At 42.3% G+C, this 21,896-nt stretch overlaps 1 protein-coding gene across 1 annotated transcript in view; it reads left to right on the top strand.

The window, feature by feature from the left end:
* The first annotated feature begins 268 nt into the window (after positions 1-268).
* The window catches only part of PRR16 (proline rich 16), a 291,313-nt gene continuing 269,685 nt past the window's right edge, over positions 269-21,896 (top strand). Inside the window, exon 1 of the mRNA XM_044291131.1 lies at positions 269-773. Within this exon, the coding sequence (XP_044147066.1) occupies positions 630-773 (144 nt within the window). The 5' untranslated portion in view covers positions 269-629. The remainder of the gene's footprint in view (positions 774-21,896) is intronic.

The raw sequence follows: 21,896 nt of genomic DNA, 5'->3' as shown, positions 1-21,896 counted from the left end.
TGTATGGGCTTTATTGACACCCAATAAAGCATGCCAGGCATGTCAATGTTAAACCTCTTATTTTTTTTCGTCCTGTGTTTTTTATGTTTTAGTGCACTGCATAATTTTTTTATCCATCAGTAAAATGTGCATGTTATTACGGGTCCCTTTGGTAATGCATAGTGATGCTGGGTGCTGCATTACATGGAGAAATACGGTAATGCAGGAGAGTAGAAAGGAACAGATAGACCGTGTGTAGCAAGCAGCAAGTAGCAGGCAGTAGCCGTGCTGTGTATAGAGGAGCGTTGAATGCAAGAGAAGAATGTGACTGTCACCAATTAAAAGTAAACGCATCTTTAGGTGGCCCTGAAGTAAAGGAGTCCTATGTCATACGTGAACTTTGGGATCTCGCACTTTTTTTCTCCCCTGATTTAGCAAAGCTCTGTGACGCAGGCACCGCTCGACAATCGCCACTAGTCTGCAGCCCATTCCCCGAGCAGTTCTGTGGAGTTCATGGCAGCGTGTATACAGGGAGAGGAAAAAGAGGAGAATGAGGGAGATGTAAGCAAGAAAATGCGGGGGAACAGCTACTCAGAGAGGGCTGGAGCCAGTCACCCTCTTCTGAAGCTCCCTTGAACTGGGACTGCAGCATGTCAGCAAAGTCTAAGGGGACATCATCACCGACAGAGGGGCAAGCCTCCAAAGCCAAGGTGAAAGAACAGATCAAGATTATTGTGGATGATTTGGAATTAGTCCTGGGAGACCTGAAGGATGTCGCTAAGGAACTTAAAGAGGTAAGGTCTCCAAAGACGAGCAGGGCGACCACAAGGGGCAGTCCACACCGAGTAGGACAAATACTGCACAAAGACAATCACAAACTTATCTATGGAACCTAAGCAGTAGATAAGTGTCCTGTGGAGCGTTGGGAAGGGGTGGGAAGGGGATCACACTGCTTGCTTTATGAATGGGAGAGCATATCCTGATGGTGTGTATATTGCAGAATAGTTTAGCCCTGATGTTTATTCATAGTAATATGCTTTCTTATGCTTTGTATGCATGCAAGACATGGCTACACCACAAAGCGACTATGTTCTGCACATTGTAGACTGAGCTGTGCAGATTCCTATATGTACATAGACTGCATTTGTGGATATAGAAGCCATGCAGATTTCAATGAGTCTTTCTTAGTTCCGCATCTAATTGCTGTCTCTCCGTGATTTTGGGTTAGCATTTCAAAGGCTGCTGAACACAAGGTTTAGACCTCTTCGGGGTAAAGACTGAGACTGAGTTGGATTATCCAGAAGTTAAGAAGCTTGTCTTATATACAGAATGGGTGTCTGTCTAAAAGCGTCTGGGCTGTGTATATATTCTGCGCATGGCTATACCTCCAAGCAATCCTTCATATCAAGAGTACAATTATATACACAAAATCAGTCCCCCAACTCGATCCCACTTCTAATCTTCATAGATCTCAGACAAAAGTCCAGTAGAGCTGGCATATTCAGCAGATGCCAGTGGTCTTGTAGATTGCGGCATGGTCCTCTCTCCTTCTGTACTAGTTTGTAATTTAATCTTGATTATTGTACTTGTTTTCTTTTATGTTTGTTCACCCCTTTTCATATATACAGTGCCATGTTATGAATGGCGCTATAATAAATAATAATATTGTCACCGCAAAATGGTCAATGGTACCCCATAACAGCTGAAAGGAAATGTATCTGCTTGTAGAAGGGTTAAGGGCATTTCCTACAGTGTTTCTGCAGGGTTTGGTGGAGTTGTGAGACATAGCCGTAGGTTGAATGAGTGTCCAGCCAACAACTGTCTCAACTGTCTCAAAATCCATTCAGCCTTCACCCAGCTCGTATGATCACTGCAAGACGTTTCTTACTGAGGCACCTCTATTTAACCAAAGCATCCTTCTATAGAGACAGGTTGATGAATATTAGATATTAGATGTAATTACATATTGTGTCTGCCTGGGTTATTATGCTGGAATAGAAATGCGTGCGATGAGAAGCTCAAAAACATGTGACAAATGGTTATGATGCTGAAAAAAAATCACTGGAGCATTTTCCAGAGACATTTTTTTTTTTCTTTTAGAGAATGAGTCAGCTCCTGAAATAACGTACGATAATATGAAGCAAGAGGCTGTTATATTTGTGGGTTTAATGCCACTGGTTTGGAGGAGTAATTATGTGAGTGCTAAAATCCATAATAGAGCTCCTCTTAATATCAGCACGGAGTGATGAATGGAAATGGTCTTTCTCGCACACATTCAGGGAAGGCATGTTTGCTCTGCCAGTGGCAAGTGTCACATTCCTTGAGGTTTCAAAGGAGGCATCATGTAAGTCAGAGGATTGCAGCGGCAGATAAATGTAGCTACAACACAGCTAAGGATTTTTTTTTTCTCCCAAAGCCATTCCCTAAATTATAATTTTACAACACAACTGGTCGACAGATGGTGGGATTATGCATTGAAATTCTAGTCGAAAGGCTATGTACTTTGATAATCCTTTGTTTGCCATTTATATAAGGCGGACTTTCAATTCACTGAGTGTGAGGTTTCCAATGTGAAGTGACTGCAACAGGTCTAGTAATTGTAACAAGAAGCGTAGAACTGAATGAACACAGGAAAAAAAGGGGCTAAAAGAGACGAGCAGTGGTAAAAGCGTGTCTGTGTAGAATAGTCTTTTATATGCTGTTTATGACCATAAAGGGTGCAACGGGGGGGGGGGGGCACATTTCAGAGCTGAGAGCCATGACAGCGCTAAAGGACAACCAGTGACCAGTGCTGGAAAGGAAATAATTGATGATTCTGGAGATTCTTAACAATGGTAACACCCATAATCAGCTGGTCTTTAGGAGAACCTGCAATCTAAAAAGTAGTTGCCAAAACCATGCAACTAAATTTACAGTATGGCTCTATCTATCTATCTATCTATCTATCTATCTGTCTGTCCATCTATCTATCTATCGATCCATCTATCTCATATCTAACTATACACTATTATCTATTTATCCATCCATGTATGTCTGTCAATATGTCAATATCTGTCTATATGTCAAAATCTATCTATCTATCTATCTATCTATCTATCTATCTATCTATCTATCTATCTATCATCTATCCATCTATCTATCCATCTATCTATCCATCTATGTATGTCTATCCTCAACCTATCTTTCTGTCTATCAAGTCCTGAATATACAGGATTTTGTACATCAATTATATATTTCTTTTTTTTTTTTTTTTTCAGACAGAAACAATTAACCGTGGGCATTGACCATGTACCTTGTGTTACCAGGCCATCACATTTGAGCAAACTGATACTACACGGTCAATCCATGTGCTCTTGTTTAGTAACATTAATGGCTCGTGAATGTAAAACTATGAACCAGACACATTTATTTGGAAGGAAACAGAATTAAATCTCTGTAGTTTGGCTGCTTCACTGTGTAATCAGGCTGAGAGCAATTGCTGATTTTTGTCCCACGTTCAAATGCCAGTGGCGAATAATTCAATTACAATAGATTTTCTTTCTTTTTTTTCCTCCATCCATTGAGATACTTCTGTTTTACAGATTTCATAGATATATTCAGTAAAGTCCACTTTTCTGGTGATTGGTGCATCTACATCACTTTCTAAACAGATTAGAAGTCAAGGATGACTTTAACTGGAGATTGAAATCACTAATCTTTCCTTCATTTTCTTAGCTCTCTGTATAGAGAACTACACATCTAGTTAAATACAAAGGACTGACAGCTGGAAAATGCCTGCCGGAGATATCTGCATACTAGCTTTATGCTTTTATCTCTCAGCTCGCAAATCACACTATGGCAAATCTACCAGTGGAGGTGGCATGTACATTACTGCAGGTGGCATGTACATTAGTCACGTGAAAAATTGTGTAATTTAAGGTGCACAAATAGTTTTGTTGGTAAAGCATAGATTGTATGTAAGGCCTCATGCTCACGACCATTTTTCGGGTCTGCATCCGAGCCGCAGTTTTTGAGGCTCGGGTGTGGACCCATTCACTTCAATGGGGCTCAAAAGATGCTCCTTTCCGTGGCCCTGCAAATAAAATGGAACATGTCCTATTCTTGTCCGTGCTTTGTGGACAAGAATAGGCAGTTTATGTAAAGGCTGTCCGTGCCATTTCGCAAATTGCGGAACGCGCACGGACGCCATCCGTGTTTTGCGGATCCACGATTTGCGGACCGCAAAACACACCAGTCGTGTGCATCAGAGAAATAGCTGCCCTTACATAAGGTCATCTATTGCTGTTTCCCAGTGTAGAAGTCATAATAGTTCTGGGATTTGGGGTGTTTTCCAAGCAAATAATGAATGTATTTTAATGCTGAAAATATAGTCTGTGATTTTGTACATACAAAGCCAATCCTAGGAATATCTGATGAGAAGATCATTATGGAAGGTTAGTGAGGAGGTAATATTAAAAGTATTAAAAGGACTGATGGAAACCTCAAAAAAGTTAGACTATGCAACAATAGTGCAAAAGGAGATAGGAACAGACTTGGTTAATAAGACAAATCAACTTTACAATATTTCTACACCAGGTGGAGGAAGGACTTGTAAGTGAGAGGTTCACCACCAACTTTATCAGTGCTACCAAGGGATTAATTGCATCAACTGTTTGTGGATTCCCATTGAATTTATTGAGGCAGGGCAGCTAAAGAGTGCTTTTAAAAATGTGGCACACTGTTTGTAATAACTTGATACAACCGATGAAGTCATCTACAGAAACCAAAAAACTCAATAGTAATGTTTCTTCACTCCAACATCTGATGATGTGGAAGATCTGATCCGCCTACACTTGTTTTTAGCACATAACTACAATATACTGTGAAAATTTACAGAAGCAGAAGAGAGCATGCCAATTAGGAAATGTCCCCAATAAAAAGAACAAACTTAGGGCTCATTCATACGAAAGTTTTTTGCGTTCCGTATGCGTGCCTTTTTTTTGAGTTCCGTATACGGAACGATTCATTTCAATGGTTCTACCAGAAAAACGGAATGTACTCATTCCGTTTCTGTATTTCCATTTTTGCGTGCGGTTCAAAGATAGAACATGTCCTATTATTGCTCGCAATTCACGTTCCGCGGCCCCATTCAAGTCAATGGGTCCGCAAAAAAAAATTATTCTGTATGTCTTCCGTATCCGTTCCATTTTTGCGGAACAATCTATTGGAAATGTTATGCCCAGCCCAACTTTTTCTATGTAATTACTGTATACTGTATATGCCATATGGAAAAATGGAACGGAAAAACGGAATGGAATCGTAAACACTACTGAAACAAAAAATGGAAAAACTGATCCGTAAAAAACGGCCCGCAAAACACTGAAAAAGCCATACGGTCGTGTGAACAAGCCCTTGTGGCATACTTTGTGTTAATATTTTATATTTTGCTCCTGGTCTTCCTGGAGGTTCTCTATCCTGACATATGAGTTTTCTAATCCACAGTGCTTAGTTGTTTGCTTATTCAGTGTTCTTAACATTTTAAAGACAAGACCTATTTTCATTTACATGTACGACATTATGCATTAAGGGTTTGAAGGGGTTACCACCTAGTGTCCCATATTGATGACCTTTCCTGAAGATAGGTCAATATCAGATCGGCGGGGGTCCTAATCCCGGCATTCCTGCTGATGAGCTGCTTGAAGAGACCACAGCGCTCTTTTGAGCGCTATGTTCTCTTCCCTGTTTAAATGCTCACCGTTGAAATTGCAGTGGCTAGCCGGTGTAATTGCAGCTCCTCCTTCCCAGTCCCATGAGTGGCAGTGTAACTACAACTTCTCCTTCCCATTCAAGTAAACTGGTCGTAGGATCTGTAAATACTCCACCTGCTGCTGCAATACAGACGAGCAGGTAAACAGTGAAGAGAGATGAGCGATCCAGTCTTTTCAAACTATTGATTGGTGGAGGTACTGGGAGTCAGACCCCCACCGATCTGATATTTATGACCCATCCTGAGGATTGGCCATCAATATTAGAAACCGGACAACCCCTTTAACTCTGGAGTAAAGGAAATGTAGTGAGTTTGGCTAAGATCACCATTTAAATATTTTGTCGTGAAGGGTGCACCAAAACAAAACCATGCTCATCTTTCTTTTTACTAAAATATGAGTCTAGTGCCTTAAAGGATCTACTGTATACACTAAAGGAGTAATAATCAGGTTCAGAGGAATTAAGCCTCAAGGATTGTAAATATGACTCTAGGTGATAATATAGGCTGTTACTCAGGATAGTACAATATAAGGAATACAATATCTTGAAAAATATTTCTTTATATCAAAAACTGTAATCAAGCATGTAAACACTTTAAAAAAAATGCACTTATATGTCTTCTCTTCAATCCTTACGGTATGTCACATGCATTACAAACCCTCGCAAAGAATTGCAGTTAAAGACATTTACCCTATCTGACAGGAAGCCTAATTAGGTTATAATAGACAAGAAGAGATTGAGGTCTCCATTTCTTCTCTGGGATTTACTTCTAGCCATAATCTGTCATCCATCTTTGTCACATAAATATGCTAGTGCTAGGCATATGATGTATGCTGTTTTGTAGGAAAAGTCCATAGGAAAAAGCTATGTACCAAAACATGCAAGTGAGAAAAAGAAATGCATGTTTCACTGTTCCATAAGTGTCAAATGTGGCACGTATAGCTAAAAGCCCTGTATGTTATAAATTATATAGCATGCCACCACTGATCATCGGATGAGTCTTGTTCTATGAAATGAGGCATTATTCAAACCTCTCAACAGCAGAACATTATATTTGGAAAGTCACCGATACATAGTAAATGGGGCAAGTGGGGCAATGGGTCACTTTCTGGTCTCAGATAGACACAAAGGAAATGGTTTAGATTGTCCATTTAGCCAGCCCATGGATTAGGTGGGTCACCATGATTGAACTCCTTTATATCACCACTGCTTCCGATTTCAGAACAAATAAGAATGAGATTCCCAACACTTCCCCCAGTCCCTGGTATAAAAGAATAGCGGCATAATCCTTACCTGTAGAGACCTTTTCACAAGCAGACCACAGTTTGATTTGGGAATGTTGCAGATGAGAGACATAACTTTCAGCTCTTAGGCCTCAGTTCAAAATATGCTAAAAGTGTCCTCCACCTTCCATGTTTCAGTTAGAATTCTATTGCTTTCTATTGCTTTCCTTTTTTCTATTCTTCCTCTATACTATGCTGTCCTCACATTGGGTAACATAAGATCTTCTATACAGGGGGTTGCCACTCTCTGGCTACTGTTGACCAATGTGTAAGATGACTCTATGGCACTATATAGTCTTTGTTGACATTCTGTGCCATTTTCTATATTTCATAAGCCATGTCCCGTTGTTGGGCAAGTCTCCTGTGCTGGCAAAACAGTGATTTTGCCCATAAAATGTCTGCTGATGGAGACACATCACTCAGCCCCCTTACACATTGCACATGAGCAACACTACACCAACAGTACAAGTGCAGATTGCAGGTGCAATGGATTTGAATGGAGGAGACTGGGTGATTTTTCTGGTCACATGACCTTCCATCAGTGACCATCTTATGGACAGGACCTATGTGTGGACAACACAAAAGACTTGGTCAACAAGGGGACATATCTTAAGAAATATAAAAAATGGCCCAGAGTATCAACAAAGGTAGGTGCCATATAGTCATCTTAAAAACACATTTATCAGCAGTAACTAGAAAGTGGCAGATTCCTTTAAGATTGCATTACTGTTCTTTGAACACTGAGAATAATTCAGAGTGAATAAATATGTATGGCGGGCCAGATGCTGAAAATGGGAAAAATGTATTATATTTCACTGACAAATGAAACCACAATATGTTTAGGGGTCCCAGTAGTGGAATATGAATTCAATCATCTGTCAGTGAAATCAAGTTGCATTTTATACGCACTTTCTAATGTTGTATTGTATAAATTATACACAGAAAAAAGAGCTTCAGTACTTTAATTTTTCAACGCTACAGAGGATCTGAGCCAAGATGTCCTTAGAAGTCTTGTTGTTATTGAAGAAACTCTGGTTCTCAGCTCCAGATTGCCACTTTAACTGACCAATAAATTACATTCTTATTGGCTAAACATTTAGAGAAAAATGTATGTATGACTATTAAATATATACGGGATCTAATATGTATTCTAGGTAAGTCTACTATCACACTGGCGTTTTAGACTTTCTGTTTGTGAGATCCATTCAGGGCTCTCACAAGCGTTTCAAAACGGATCAGTTTTGCCCTAATGCATTCTGAATGGAAAAGGATCCGCTCAGAATGCATCAGTTTGCCTCCGGTCAGTCACCATTCCGCTCTGGAGGCGGACACCAAAACTATGCCTGCAGCATTTTACTGTCTGCGACGTGGTGCGGAGCAAGACAGATCCATCCTGTCACAAAATGTAAGTCAGTGGGGACGGAACCGTTTTCACTGACACAATCTGGCACAATAGAAGACGGATCCGTCCTCCATTGACTTTCAATGGTGTTCAAGACAGATCCGTCTTGGCTATGTTAAAGATAATACAAACGGATCTGTTCTGAACGGATGCAGACGGCTGTATTATCCGAAAGGATCAATCTATGACGTATCCGCACAAAACGCAAGTGTGAAAGTAGCCTAACCAAGCAAGAGCTGGAGAGTGGCTTGTCTAGTACCACACACCTAAGAACTGGCAACGTAGGCACATTTTACTCATCCTTTTAAGCAAGTCACTTTTAATTGTCAATCATTTAGCATCTCCATTATATATTAATTTGGTACATAAATAACACATCACATCTGATAGGCATAAAATATGTTCACTGTAGCATGGAAGCAAGATTTAGACTGCCATGACTTCTTGTCTTCAGTTTATAGGATTGAAGACTTTAATAGGGTGGTGCACAGCAGTTTGATCACTGATTTATAATCAGTATGATTGAAAAAGATTTGTGTCTAACCCCCCTCAGCTAGGAAAATGGGGATGGTGTGGGGAAGATTAAAAGGAAAAGTGATTCACTGTTGTTCACTGTTGTTGATTCAAACCAAGGCAAAGAAACCCCTTAGCAGTTGGTGACAGCAGCGACATTACCTGCGCTACATCTCCTGTATAATGTTAGCCACTGGTGACAGCAGCGACATTACCTGTGCTACATCTCCTGTATAACGTTAGCCGCTGATGACAGCAGCGACATTACCTGCGCTACATCTCTTGTATAACGTTAGCAGTTGGTGACAGCAGCGACATTACCTGCGCTACATCTCCTGTATAATGTTAGCCACTGGTGACAGCAGCGACATTACCTGCGCTACATCTCCTGTATAACGTTAGCCGCTGATGACAGCAGCGACATTACCTGCGCTACATCTCCTGTATAACGTTAGCTGCTGATGACAGCAGCGACATTACCTGCGCTACATCTCCTGTATAACATTAGCCGCTGGTGACAGCAGCGACAATACCTGCGGTACATCTCCTGTACAACGTTAGCCGTTTGTGACAGCAGCAAAATTACCTGCGCTACATCTTCTGCATAACGTTAGTTGCTGGTAACATCAGCTACATTACCTGCGCTACATCTCCTGTATAACGTTAGCCGCTGGTGACAGCAGCGACAATACCTGAGCAGCAGACCCTCACCCCTAATTTTTTAGATGGTCAGCTCAGCAGCAGACCCTCAGCCCTAAATTTTTAGATGGTTAGATCAGCAGCAGGCCCTCGCCCCTTATGTTTTAGAGGGTCACCAGCAGGCCCTTGCGCCTAATGTTTTTGAGGGTCACCAGCAGGCCATCAATCATAATTATTCAAGGGTGTGTATGATGCCCTCCTTTATGTGTAATAAAGAGTGTATTGGAGTGACGAATCCTTGTAATTTTTGGCAGCCCTTTCACTTAGTGCATAGGCTTTATGAGTGTAGGAGTCCCACTACCTGAACAATTGTACCACAATGTGAATGAGGCCCTCCTTTATGTGATATACAGGCTGTATCGGAGTGCCTCTTCCTTGTAATTTTTGGCAGCACTTGCACTTTATATACAAGTAAATATATAGGAAAGAATGTTTCCTAACAATTATTCCTATAAAATCGATTTTATTATAGGTTTGGTACATATTATTGTCAGTCTGTAAAAGTGGCGTACTACTCGGACAACATCGTTCCCAGCAGCGACCTGGGAGTCCTAGATGCATCCAGACATCCTCCCCATGCTGTTCCCAAACCATTTCAGTGGTGTTTCCATCAATTTCTGACCTTTTCCTGTGAACCAGACACTTCCCCCTCTTCAGAGCAGAGGGTGCATGGTTTAATGCTCAAGTTCTCCATTTGACTTCTATTTGACTTCTATTGTGTTTGGGTGCTCTGTAGAGCACCTGAGCATCCCAAATTGTTCTACTCGAGCACCCAAGCACATCGGTGCTCGATCAACACTACTCCTGACTATTGTGTCTATGACCCATGTGGTGGCCATTAATACATTTTCTCAATGCTTTCTAAATGCTGTTAAGAACAGCTCAGGCAAGAAGGCCGCCCCCATAATCATGTTTGTTTCTGGTTTTAACTGGCATATAAAATTTTGGGTGACACATTTCCTTTAAAGAGACAATGCATCAAATTTGCCTGTAAATATGCCTGTGCCCCAGGCATGGACCAATTTGCACTAAAAGAGCATTATTACATATGGAAGATTTGTTATAGAAGATTCAGAATGGAACCAATTTCCAGGGTTCTGCCATGTGTTAACTTACAAAATTTATAACATGCTCCCTAATTCTGCAAGAGGTTTAGAGTAATTATATGCAGGGCAGTCACCAAGTAGTGTCTAAAAAGATGTCACCAGTGTTGTAGCTTCTCACTTGCCTCTCTTGGTCTCTCTCCTCCACATTGCATGATGACATGTTTGATCCTTTAGTGATTCCTCCATTTCACCTTGCTGCTTCCTGAGGTGCTTTATGGTCTGCTTGACTTTGAGGTCGAGGTTGGACATCCCTAACTTTCCCTTCTCTTGGTTTGTGGTGTACCAGTCTCCTAATATGCACATCTGGTGTGGAAATGCAACTTAGTAGTTGGCCACTTTCCACAGAGGAACTATTGGACTTCATCATGTATCACTTTTGCAGGTGCAAATGCAACCTCTGCCCCTCATTTAATTGCAAATGAATACTTTTTACAGTTATATTACAGTCCCTATATAATGGATACAGTAATATCCTACCACGGCCAAGGTAAAGGCTTAATAACTATAATTAGAGATGACCGAATCAAAGTTGACCAAGTTGAATTTGATCCGAATTTCAAGAAAAATTTGCACCAAATCCGAATTTCCTGACGCTTCATGGTTAACGAATCACATTTTTTCCTAAAATGGCTGCTGCACATGTTAGGACATAGAGCAAAGAACTCTGGGAATGAGGTATATCACCCACAATGCCATGCATGCAGCCAATCAGCAGCCAGCCAGCCCCTGTGATGTCACAGCCCTATAAATAGCCTCAGCCAACTTGGATTCTGCCATTCTCCAGTGTGCTTAGTGCAGCGAGAAACGTCAGCAGGCACTAGGAACAGTGCTCGAAAAGACTTCATTGTGCTGAAAAAATTATTTACAAGTTCAGGGAAAGATTAGTCTAGGTGTAGGGAAAGGATGTGGAGGAATTCCAGCAAACCTTGCTTGTTATTGGGGTGCAAGTGCTGTGCCTTTTTTGGGGTGTATTAGTGGGAAAAAAAAGCTTGTTAGCCATTGTGCAGTGAAGTGACAAAATAACAGCCTTTTTTGGGGGTGTATTAGTGGGGAAAAAAGTATTATTTGCCATTTAGCAGTGAAGTTATATGTTCTAAAGCCTTTTTTGGTGTGTATTAGTGAAAAAAAAAATTTTATTTGCCGTTCATCGGTGCAGTTATTTGTTCTAAAGCCTTTTTTGGGGTGTATTAATTTCCTTTTTATTTATTTATTTGATCTAACAGTATGTCAGACAGAGAAGTGACAGGCCCTGCACAAGGGACAGGCAGAGGCCTGAATGTTTCTGGCGCAAGCACAGGTCGCAGCAGAGTAAGGGGGCATGGCAGAAGGGATCACTTCCGGAGGCGTGAGCTCCTGGTGTCATCTAGCGGTCGTGTCTTGACCAGCAACCTAGCGGTTCTTGAATGGTTGACTCGGTCATCCACTTCGTCCCAAGTGTCGGTGGGTTTGTCAGACACAACCCTTAGTTGGCATGACCCGGGAGCAGGCCTTGTGCCCTCACCTGTCCTCAACCTGCCTCTGTCCTCTTCTGTACCCTCAGCCAGACAAGTATTATATGCTGTGGGCTCAGCTCCACTATACAGCGGGGACAAGCTACTAGAGGACAGTCAGCAGCTACTGCCCAGCCAAGATCCGGAGAAGACATCCGCCGCTTCCTCCGCTAGGTGAGCAAGTAGTGGTAAGGAGAGTGGTGTGGGAGCTGGTGTAGCGAGCAGTCAGGCTCTTGGCTCGGGAGACCGTTGAGGAGGACATCAGTGACGTGCAGACAGTACTCGATCATGATGCAGCCAATCGCAATTGGGAGCAGAGTGACAAAGGGGCTTCATCATCATCGGGAGAAGAGGATGGCAGCTTTGCGCATGAGGCAGCGGCAGAGCCAGCAAGTCGGTGGCATGGCCGGGAGTCAGCAGGGTGGCAGCAGTGGAGGTCAGAAGCCAAATGTGTCCGGGGTAGATCACCCGCTTCGCAGGAGCCTAACTGCCCAGAAAGTAGTGGTGCACGGGTTCACGGAGGCAACAGCCATAGCAGTCAGTCAGTGCAGAGTGTTGAGGGTAAAATTACCCACTCGGCGGTGTGATAGTTTTTTGTTAAGCCACCGGAGGTGAACATGGCCATTTGCCGAATCTGTGGGCAGAAGGCGAAGCGTGGCCAGGGTGCCAATGTTGGCACCACGAGCCTGCGTCAACATATGCAGCATCACCATAGAGGGGCCTGGGAGAACCGTGGCTCCGATGTGGTAGTTCAGCCTGCTGCAGCAACCGCTGCATCACCCAGTGGCACGCAGCCGATTTCAGGCAGTCAAGGCTTCACCACCTCAGCTGAAAGGAGCTGTCTGTACTGCCCATCATCTGCTGTTCCAGATGCTCCTGCTCCTCCTCTTCCTACTCCTCATCAGTCATTCCATCAGCAATCAATCACCGAAGTGATTGCCAATAGTCAACAGTATGCGTGCACTCATCCAATGGTGCAGTTGCTGAATGCGTTCCTGGCCAAGTTGCTTGTGCTGCAGTCCCTCAGCTGCAGTCCCCTGCAGAACTCTGCACCTTTCAGAATAATGATGGCTTGTGCCAAGCTGAGGTGGAGAGTCCCAAGCAGTCATTTATTTGCCAAAAAGGCAGTACTAGCCCTGCACACATATGTACAACAGAAGATGGGCCAGTCCTTGAGCCTGTCAGTGTCTGCCAAAGTGCACGACAGCGCCGACATGTGGAGCTGTAACTACAGGCAAGGACACTATATGTCCTTTATGGCGCATGGGTAAATGTGGTTCCTACTTAGCCACACCAGCAACTTGGCCAGATGACGACGCTTCAGCCTCCAAGTTCTCATCCAGTGACAATGTCCGCCTCCTCATCCTTCACTGTGTGTCCTCAACCTCCACTGCAGGGACAATTCACAGTGCCCCTTCGGCAATCCACATGTGCAGGGCACGGCGGTGTCACGCTGTTCTACACCTCGTTTGCCTGGGCGAACGGAGTCACACGGGGGGGAACTTCTCCACGTCCTTAATCAAGAAATCAAATACTGTCTTTCTCCGTGACAACTCAAAATCCAAATCATGGTGACCGACAACAGGAAGAACATGGTGTCGGCGCTGCGTCAAGTAAGGCTGAGCCATGCTCCCTGCATGGCGCACTTGTTTAATCTGGTTGTCAAGCAGTTCCTAAAGTCTTCCACCCATATGCAAGTCATCCTAAAAATGGCCAGGAAACTTTGCATGCGCTTCAGCCACTTGTAAACTGCCAAGCACACCCTCCTTGAGCTGCAGCTACTTGACATCATCCCCCAACATAGGCTGATATGCAACCTTTCCACCCGTTGGAATTCCACCCTCCATATGTTGGACCGACTGTACAAACAGAGAAAGGCCATAAACAATTTATTGATGATACAGGCGGACAGAGGTACTCCCCTGTGTAACTTCGATGTTATAGCAAAAAAAAAACCTGTGGGACCAATTATAAAAAATTCTACCAACTTTATTTCAATAATATATATAAAATATAGAGAAAAAGGGCAAGATGGAAAAAGATATACAGAGAAGCGATGGGCAAAACCTCATTGGACAGCCATGTTACTCCGCAGAACTGTAATAACAGTCTGTCACGGCTGAGGATGGGGAAACCCTCAGCCGTGCGATGTCCAAAGATGTTAACCGCTGCTCGGCCAGGACGACAGAATTAGGGAGCAGGTCACCTCCTAATACATCCCTAATCCGTCCCTAACTCCTAGCTGCATGGGCCGACCTTGAAGGTAGGAGGGCCCATGCTCAGGAACCTCGGATCCCTACTCACCCTCCGACCGGTCCCTGAACTAGGAGTGAGGGTAAGACGACCTGTTCCTTCTGGACACGGAGGAACAGGAGTCTCACTGGCCAAGCTGCAAGGAATGGGGGAACAAATACAACATACAGATATGACAGGCGAACTAAAGTAGTTCCAAACGTACCTGTCACAGCCACGCTGACTGGAACCCATGCATGACTACTGACGTCCACAAAACACTAAGGGACACAGCACACATATCACATATCACACAGGTAACCAGGACATCCATAGTTGCAATAAACAGAACAAAGGAAAACATCAGGTGAACATCAACATAAAGCCTATGACCACAAGGGTGGCCCCCACTGGCAGGTGGAATACACAGGAGGCTGCTCCAGCTAACCATGGCTGAAGTACCCCTCAGACACGTGCTGAACACTGAGGCTTTAAAGGCCCAAGTAGCCACACCCAACAAACACACCCAGTGTTCACACACACAGAAGGGAATTAACCCTTCAAACACAAGGCAAGGGAAGATGGCCACTTAAAGGGGAATACACACATAAACCACACACTTCACCTGTTGCCGCGGGCAACAGCATGTGTGGCAATCATGTCCTGGGGATCAGCCATAGGGCTGAGACACTGCCACCACACGCACTCAACACCACACGTTGCCACGGACAACCAAATGAAGGAAAGTGTCACACAACATACCATAGGCCGTGACGCAGTCTCCGGATAAAAGGCTACACCCTGTGCCTCACAAAAAATGATCAAAAATATCAAATAAATAAACAAGAAAAATTGTAACAAAAGTAGTAATAATATACACCACCCACCCCTAGAAGGGATTATGGTGTGAAACTCTTGTTGAAAAATAAGCTGTGACTACCATTTGATATGGGGCACACAGTATAAGACCCAACATAACTATGTATAAAATATGAAGTGGATGACAGGTCTTGCACTAGGGGCTTTTCATCTTGGTCAGACCATGTCTTCAGGTACGTCCCTTGTATAATGTGTCCATGGTTATACCATTATGCCACATTGTCTATGGTAGACCTATGTTACATAGGTTGGATGTTGGTAACTTCTCATCGACTTTGTATTTTATACTCTGGCTGCTCCCAGTAAATGTCGGCCCGCATCGGATTTACAGCCACACTAAATAACCAATAGTGTCAGTCAGCACTAGCTGCCGCTGACACTTATAATTACCGGCTCTTACTGTACCTCACCGAGGCCAGGAACCTACATATCTTCTGTCAATGACGGCCCCTTGTCCTTTCCTACAATATGTATGTATGTGTGTATGTATGTATGTTCCGCGAAAACTCAAAAAACGCAACCATCCATTTCAATGAAACTTGGTATACACATCCCTCGCTACCTGGAAATAAATCTTGCGGGGGTCTCAGCTCTCTGGGACGTGCTCTCTGCATTGAGCTGCTTCACAGCCCCTCCCAAATGCTCTGAGTGATGGCTGCAGCATCCAATGAGAAGACTACTACTGCCATCAGTCAGGGCAAATGGAAAGGGGTTATGAAGTAACACAATGCCTTCACAGAGCAGCACCGACTCTGGTGTATTTTTCAGGAGCAGAACCTGGCATAAAGAAAGCTCACATTTACACTGTCAAAAAATTGTAATACATCTGCTTCATACTGCTGTTTACTCTATGATCTACACATTCTTCGCTACTAGTATATATCCCAGTTTAAGCATCCCCTCCACATCATATGGTGCGTGTCAATGTCTTTAATGTGATTTCTAATTTATTCACCAAGAATGCATTCTTAGTAAATAAGTTAGGAATTGCATTAAAGACATTGAGTGCTGCAGTATTTCTCCCAAATCCTGCTTTGGAAAAAATGGGATTTGTCACAATGCTGTAAATATGGATCCCAGCTGCCCGCCAATCTTAATCTTAATTTATTTCCCCCAAAAAAGGAGGTATGAATGTTGGTTCACACTTACTGTACTTAAAGTGGTGGAAACATTTTATGTTAAAGGCTTAAAAACAGTAGCCTCCACGTAGTACTTACAGGGTTTTGCACTGTATGTTATGTACTTTAAGTAAAACTGCATAGCCTTTGACAAGCTCATTGGCTTCACTTTGTTTTTAATCATTCCTTCACTGTGGAAGGAAGTTCTAAATTCTGCAGGGATTTTACAAGAGTTCACAAAATGCAGAATGCCCTCCTAATACAGGAGTGTTTCAAGAACTATGCAGAACTATGGGGCTGTCATTGCTTGTTATCCAGTTAATGTATCAAGGGGTTTTAGAGATTCATTGAAAATATCTGTAATTTAACACAGTGAGCTCAATTCTATATTTCATATTCATTAATCTGCATGGTAATATTTATTGGTTATGCATCATTGTCTTGCTTATATTATTTTGTTGCGTACTGCTGCTCAAGAAAATGCATTTGTTTGGAACGGAAGTAAATGAGATATGTGCGCAGGAAGTAAAGTAGGTTTTCAACTAAATCTCAGAGGTGATGGAGATTTCTACATTATAAAACAGAACAGATACACAGGAGCATCGCTTCACATTTTTAGGTTTATTGGTCCAAAATGTATACAAAAATATAGTTTGAAACAATGAAACCATTTTGCAAACATTGCACAAAAACAGTAGGGTCACAAAACCATATGGTACAAATTATACTAAAAACTTCTATAGACATACATCAAAAAGGCAACATTTTTCTTTTTTTGTTTTTGCAATGGTTTAGAACCGATACAACTGTAGCAGATGCAGTCTATTCTTTCTTGTTGTAAATTAGGATGCGACAATCCATGTGCCGTGGCGCACCTCCAATAGAGGCAGACCATGCAGCTGCTATGGGGTCCGTGGGAAAAAGAGGCCAGCAGTGAGCCAAAGGATCCACCCCCAGATTACACTTATTACTGTCCAGCTTCAGTTACAGTATCCCTATCATCAGTGGAGAAAGCTAAAGGACATGTGAGGGTGCACTGCGAGAAAATTTTGAATAGCACATCCGAAGTCTTAATAACCCCATGTGCTGGCCTCTACATAACTTCGACACATCCACCGCCAGTCTAAATGTAAGCCAGCTTCTTTGCTGGCTTAAATTTTGACCATTTTGTACGCCTAAAACAGGTGTAGAAAGTACCTATTCCATGCCCTTTTTTAATCCTAGCGTGAGCGTGGAGAAGTCGCAGATTGCTGCGCCAATAACCATTGCACCACAATCTGCGACAGATATACGCCAGAAAATGGTTGCATATCTGATAGTAAATGACCTCTCCAAGTGTTTACATGTTGGTGGTATCTTCAGATTCCATTGGCAAAAAAAATGTCTGGAACCTGTTCTTCGTAGATGTATACCTTCATTTAATCACTGCTCCCGAAACCTCCTAACAGATGGGTCAGAGTGGGTTAGTTGGTGGACAGTTCATTGAAAGGACCATCTTGCTTGTCTAAATGCACTGATGTGCCCCTTCTCAAAGTCTGTCAACTGGGCAGAATGTATTTGAGTGCATCATAGAGCCATGTCTAGCAGTCAACAATCTTTCACCAAGAGGAACACTACACCTGATCTATCCTCAAAACGATCTGTAATTTCTGTCATTAAGTACATATTATATTAGGTGTAATTCTAATATACAGTTATTATATATAGTTCAAAAAGCCAGTTTATACTAGCAAAATACTTTCACACATACAGTTTGGAGGAAGAATAGGAGGACATGATATCAATGCTCTAAAGAGTAATTGTAAAATGGATATGTGATGGTGAGACCCTCGAATACACAGAGTTTACTTTGTTACCTTATTGATGTGTGTCATGTGTGCTTAATTGCACTGTAAACCAATTAGCCTATGCTTTGTATAATGAGTAAACTACTATAATGCTATTTATCACAGCTGGGTGGCAGGGTTAGTATTGGGAAGTTATGTTAGGTGCAGGAACGATATTCCATGCCTATTCCTTTGGGTGGGCCTAAGAGGACATTAAGGGAGGGTAGGATGGAATCAATACTCAGTTGGGAACATAACTTATCTTGAGAAACATCCCTTTTCAGGTTAGGTCTACAGTGTGATGCAGCAAAAAAGAGGATGCTGAAGAGTAGCGTGACAGTGACCAGTTCAAGTGCAGTGCTCTGAGCCATCTCATACACTCAAGGAAACAAGGAAGAATAAGTGTCAGATGTGCTAGGCCACAGGTGTGGGAGTGGGCCCCCAGGAGAACCGCAGGAAGACTGTATTTAGCCATGTATCAGAGCACTGCTGCAGAACTGAGAAGTCAGCTCACCCTGTGTGCATGTATAAATCCTGGATGGTGTTAGGAGAAAAAGCTTAGGAGCTTCAAATGTAAGGGGGTGAAAAATCTCTGTCACGCCATGTAGATGGATAAAACTTCCAGATTTTATTGTAGAAATATCAATATAGACATAGTACTTCATAAAATACACTTTCCTGTTCCGATCACACCTAATCACAGCTAATTATGATCAGGTGTGATCGAAAAGCAAATGCATATTTTATGGAGTACTATGTCGATGTTGATATTTCTACAATAAAGTTCTCAAGTTTTATCCTTCCACATGGAGTACCCAAGATTTTTCATCCTTTCATTTTTGCAGTAAAAACTTGAGATTCGAGAGCAGATGAAAATGAGAGTAGCCTCCCTGTTAAAGTAAGTGAATCCAAGGTGGGTTGGTGTGAACCGCACTAGTTGTTACTTGGTGCACCACCAGATACTTAGACTGAGAGTGTTTGAAACCGCCTGAGAATTAGGCAGCATTTACTGGCAAGTTGTAGATGTAGTTTGTTTTTATCAGTGGACCTTTTGGGTTTTGAACCTGTCCTCCCAGAATAATTTCTCGAGAGCACTATTGCGCCTTCAGATAGTGTGCGCTGAAGAAACTGGTGGTAATGGACTGTCATCGTTTTCTTGTGACTAAGTATGTGAGAAGCATCTAGTGTGTTCCTCGTGGAAAGTATTGTATTGCAACCAGAGTATATGCTATTTCCTCATTTACAACAAATGCATAATATTATACTAAAAGGACCCGTAGAAAACTTTACTGTGGCTCATAACTATATTGTGTTCCTTTATTTCTGATGTTTTCTTTAAACAGTCCTAGCTGCTGACCCGGCGTTGCTCGGGTATTTATTTATTGCAATTTTATATTAAATAACAGTGACTTTCAAAATGGCTGCCCCTTTAATGGTGAACGCCCCTTTAACAGTGACTTTCACAGTGGCCGTCCCTTTAATGGTGACCACCCGTTTAAAAGTGACTTTTACAGTGGCCCCCCCTTTAATGGCGACTCCCCCTTTTAGAATTGACTTTCACAGTGGCCACCCCTTTAACGGTGACTGCCCCTTTAACAGTGACTTTCACAGTGGCCGCCACTTTAACGGTGACTGCTTCTTTAACAGTGACTTTTACAGTGGCCGCCCATTTAACAGTGACCGCCTAACAGTGACTTTCACGGTGGCCGTCCCTTTAACAGTGACCGTCCCTTTAACAGTGACTTTCACAGTGGTCGCACCTTTAACAGTGACCGCCCCTTTAATGGTGACTTTCACAGTGGACACCCCTTTAACAGTGACCGCTCCTTTAACAGTGACTTTCATAGTGGCCGTCCCTTTAAAAGTGACTTTCACAGTGGCCGCCCCTTTAACAGTAACCGCCATTTTAACAGTGACTTTCACAGTGGCCACCCCTTTAACAGTGAATGCCCCTTTAACAGTGATTTTCACAGTGGCTGCCCCTTTAACAGTGATTTTCACAGTGGCCACCCCTTTAACAGTGACTGTCCCTTTCACAGTGAACTCCACAGTGCCCACCGCTTTAACAGTGAACTACACGGTGCCCACCCCTTTAACAGTAAACCCCACAGCGCCTGCCCCTTTAACAATGAACTCCACGGCGCCCCTGTCCGTTTAATAGTGGCCACTGCCTCCCATGCATGTAGCAATGTAGTTGTGCCGTCATACATCATATGACTGAATATTTCTTGACCTGCAAACCGGTAAAACCTGTGATCAGTTGTTATGGCAACCTGGAGTAGGACCTGCGAGCTTCTATTGGCTGATAAGGGACATGTGACTGTGTGTATGGCAGGTAGGAATTAAGTGAAAGGCTGGCAGGCTTGTATTGGATAATGCAGGTAATTTTTTGGGAATATCTCGGAAACTGTACATCCCAGAGAGCTGAGACCCCCGCAAGATTTATTTCCAGGTAGCAAGGGATATGTATACCAAGTTTCGTTGAAATGGATAGTTGCGTTTTTGAGTTTTCACGGAACATACACAAACACATACACACTTACATACATACACACATACTGTACATCCACACATGCATGCATACACACACACATACACACACATGCATACATACACACATACATACACACATACATACATACATACACACATACATACACACATACATACATACACACATACTGTACATCCACACATGCATGCATACACACACACATACACACACATGCATACATACACACATACATACACAAATACATACATACACACATATATACATATATACATACACACACACATACACACACATGCATACATACACACATACATACACACATACATACATACATACACATACATACACAAATACATACATACATACACACATATATACATACACACATACATACATACACACACATACATACACACATACCATACATACATACATACATATATAGGTCCTTTTTTATACAGTATATATAGATTTTCTGTTTTTGTTTTACGAGTACCAAGTTCAAATCACTTACTCAGGGGCATTCTAAAGTATCTTGGAAGGCTTCATATACACAAAGCCTTTGTGTTCTTCTGTTCACTCAAAGGAAGATGAAATAGGACTAGCTTTTCACTGTAGCGCTTAGTAATAACATTTAACTGGATTTGTAAGCGTCAGTACCTACACCGTGAAATGTTTCTCATTGCTGTACTCACTGTAATAAGTAATGGCGTAGATTCCAAAGTGTTAGAGTTTGCCCTTTAGCTTAGACCATACATTTTATATGTAATGGGCATTTTTATATACTTCGTTTAAAATTTATGTTCTGCCCTTACATATTTGAATTGCAGAGAGAACAGGCTTTTTAAATTAACCTTTTGGATACTTATTGCTAGAAAATTTGGTAAAAGAACACGTTTTTTATTTATTTAATGGGGCTTTGTAAGAAGTTTAAGTAATTTAGAAACAAACATTAAAGAGGTCCTGCAGGCATCATACCCATGCTCTGGGGCCTGAGAGGGCTTAAAAGGTTACTTTCCTACAGATGACAAGACCAAGTGTTCCCACAAATTAGGTGAAGGGCCCAGGTGTTTACTTTTTAACTTGAAATCTCTGCTGTTAAGTATAGT

Source organism: Bufo gargarizans, chromosome 1, assembly GCF_014858855.1.
Source record: "Bufo gargarizans isolate SCDJY-AF-19 chromosome 1, ASM1485885v1, whole genome shotgun sequence".
In the NCBI taxonomy this organism is placed as follows: domain Eukaryota; kingdom Metazoa; phylum Chordata; class Amphibia; order Anura; family Bufonidae; genus Bufo; species Bufo gargarizans.
This window is presented reverse-complemented; position numbering and strand designations above follow the sequence as displayed.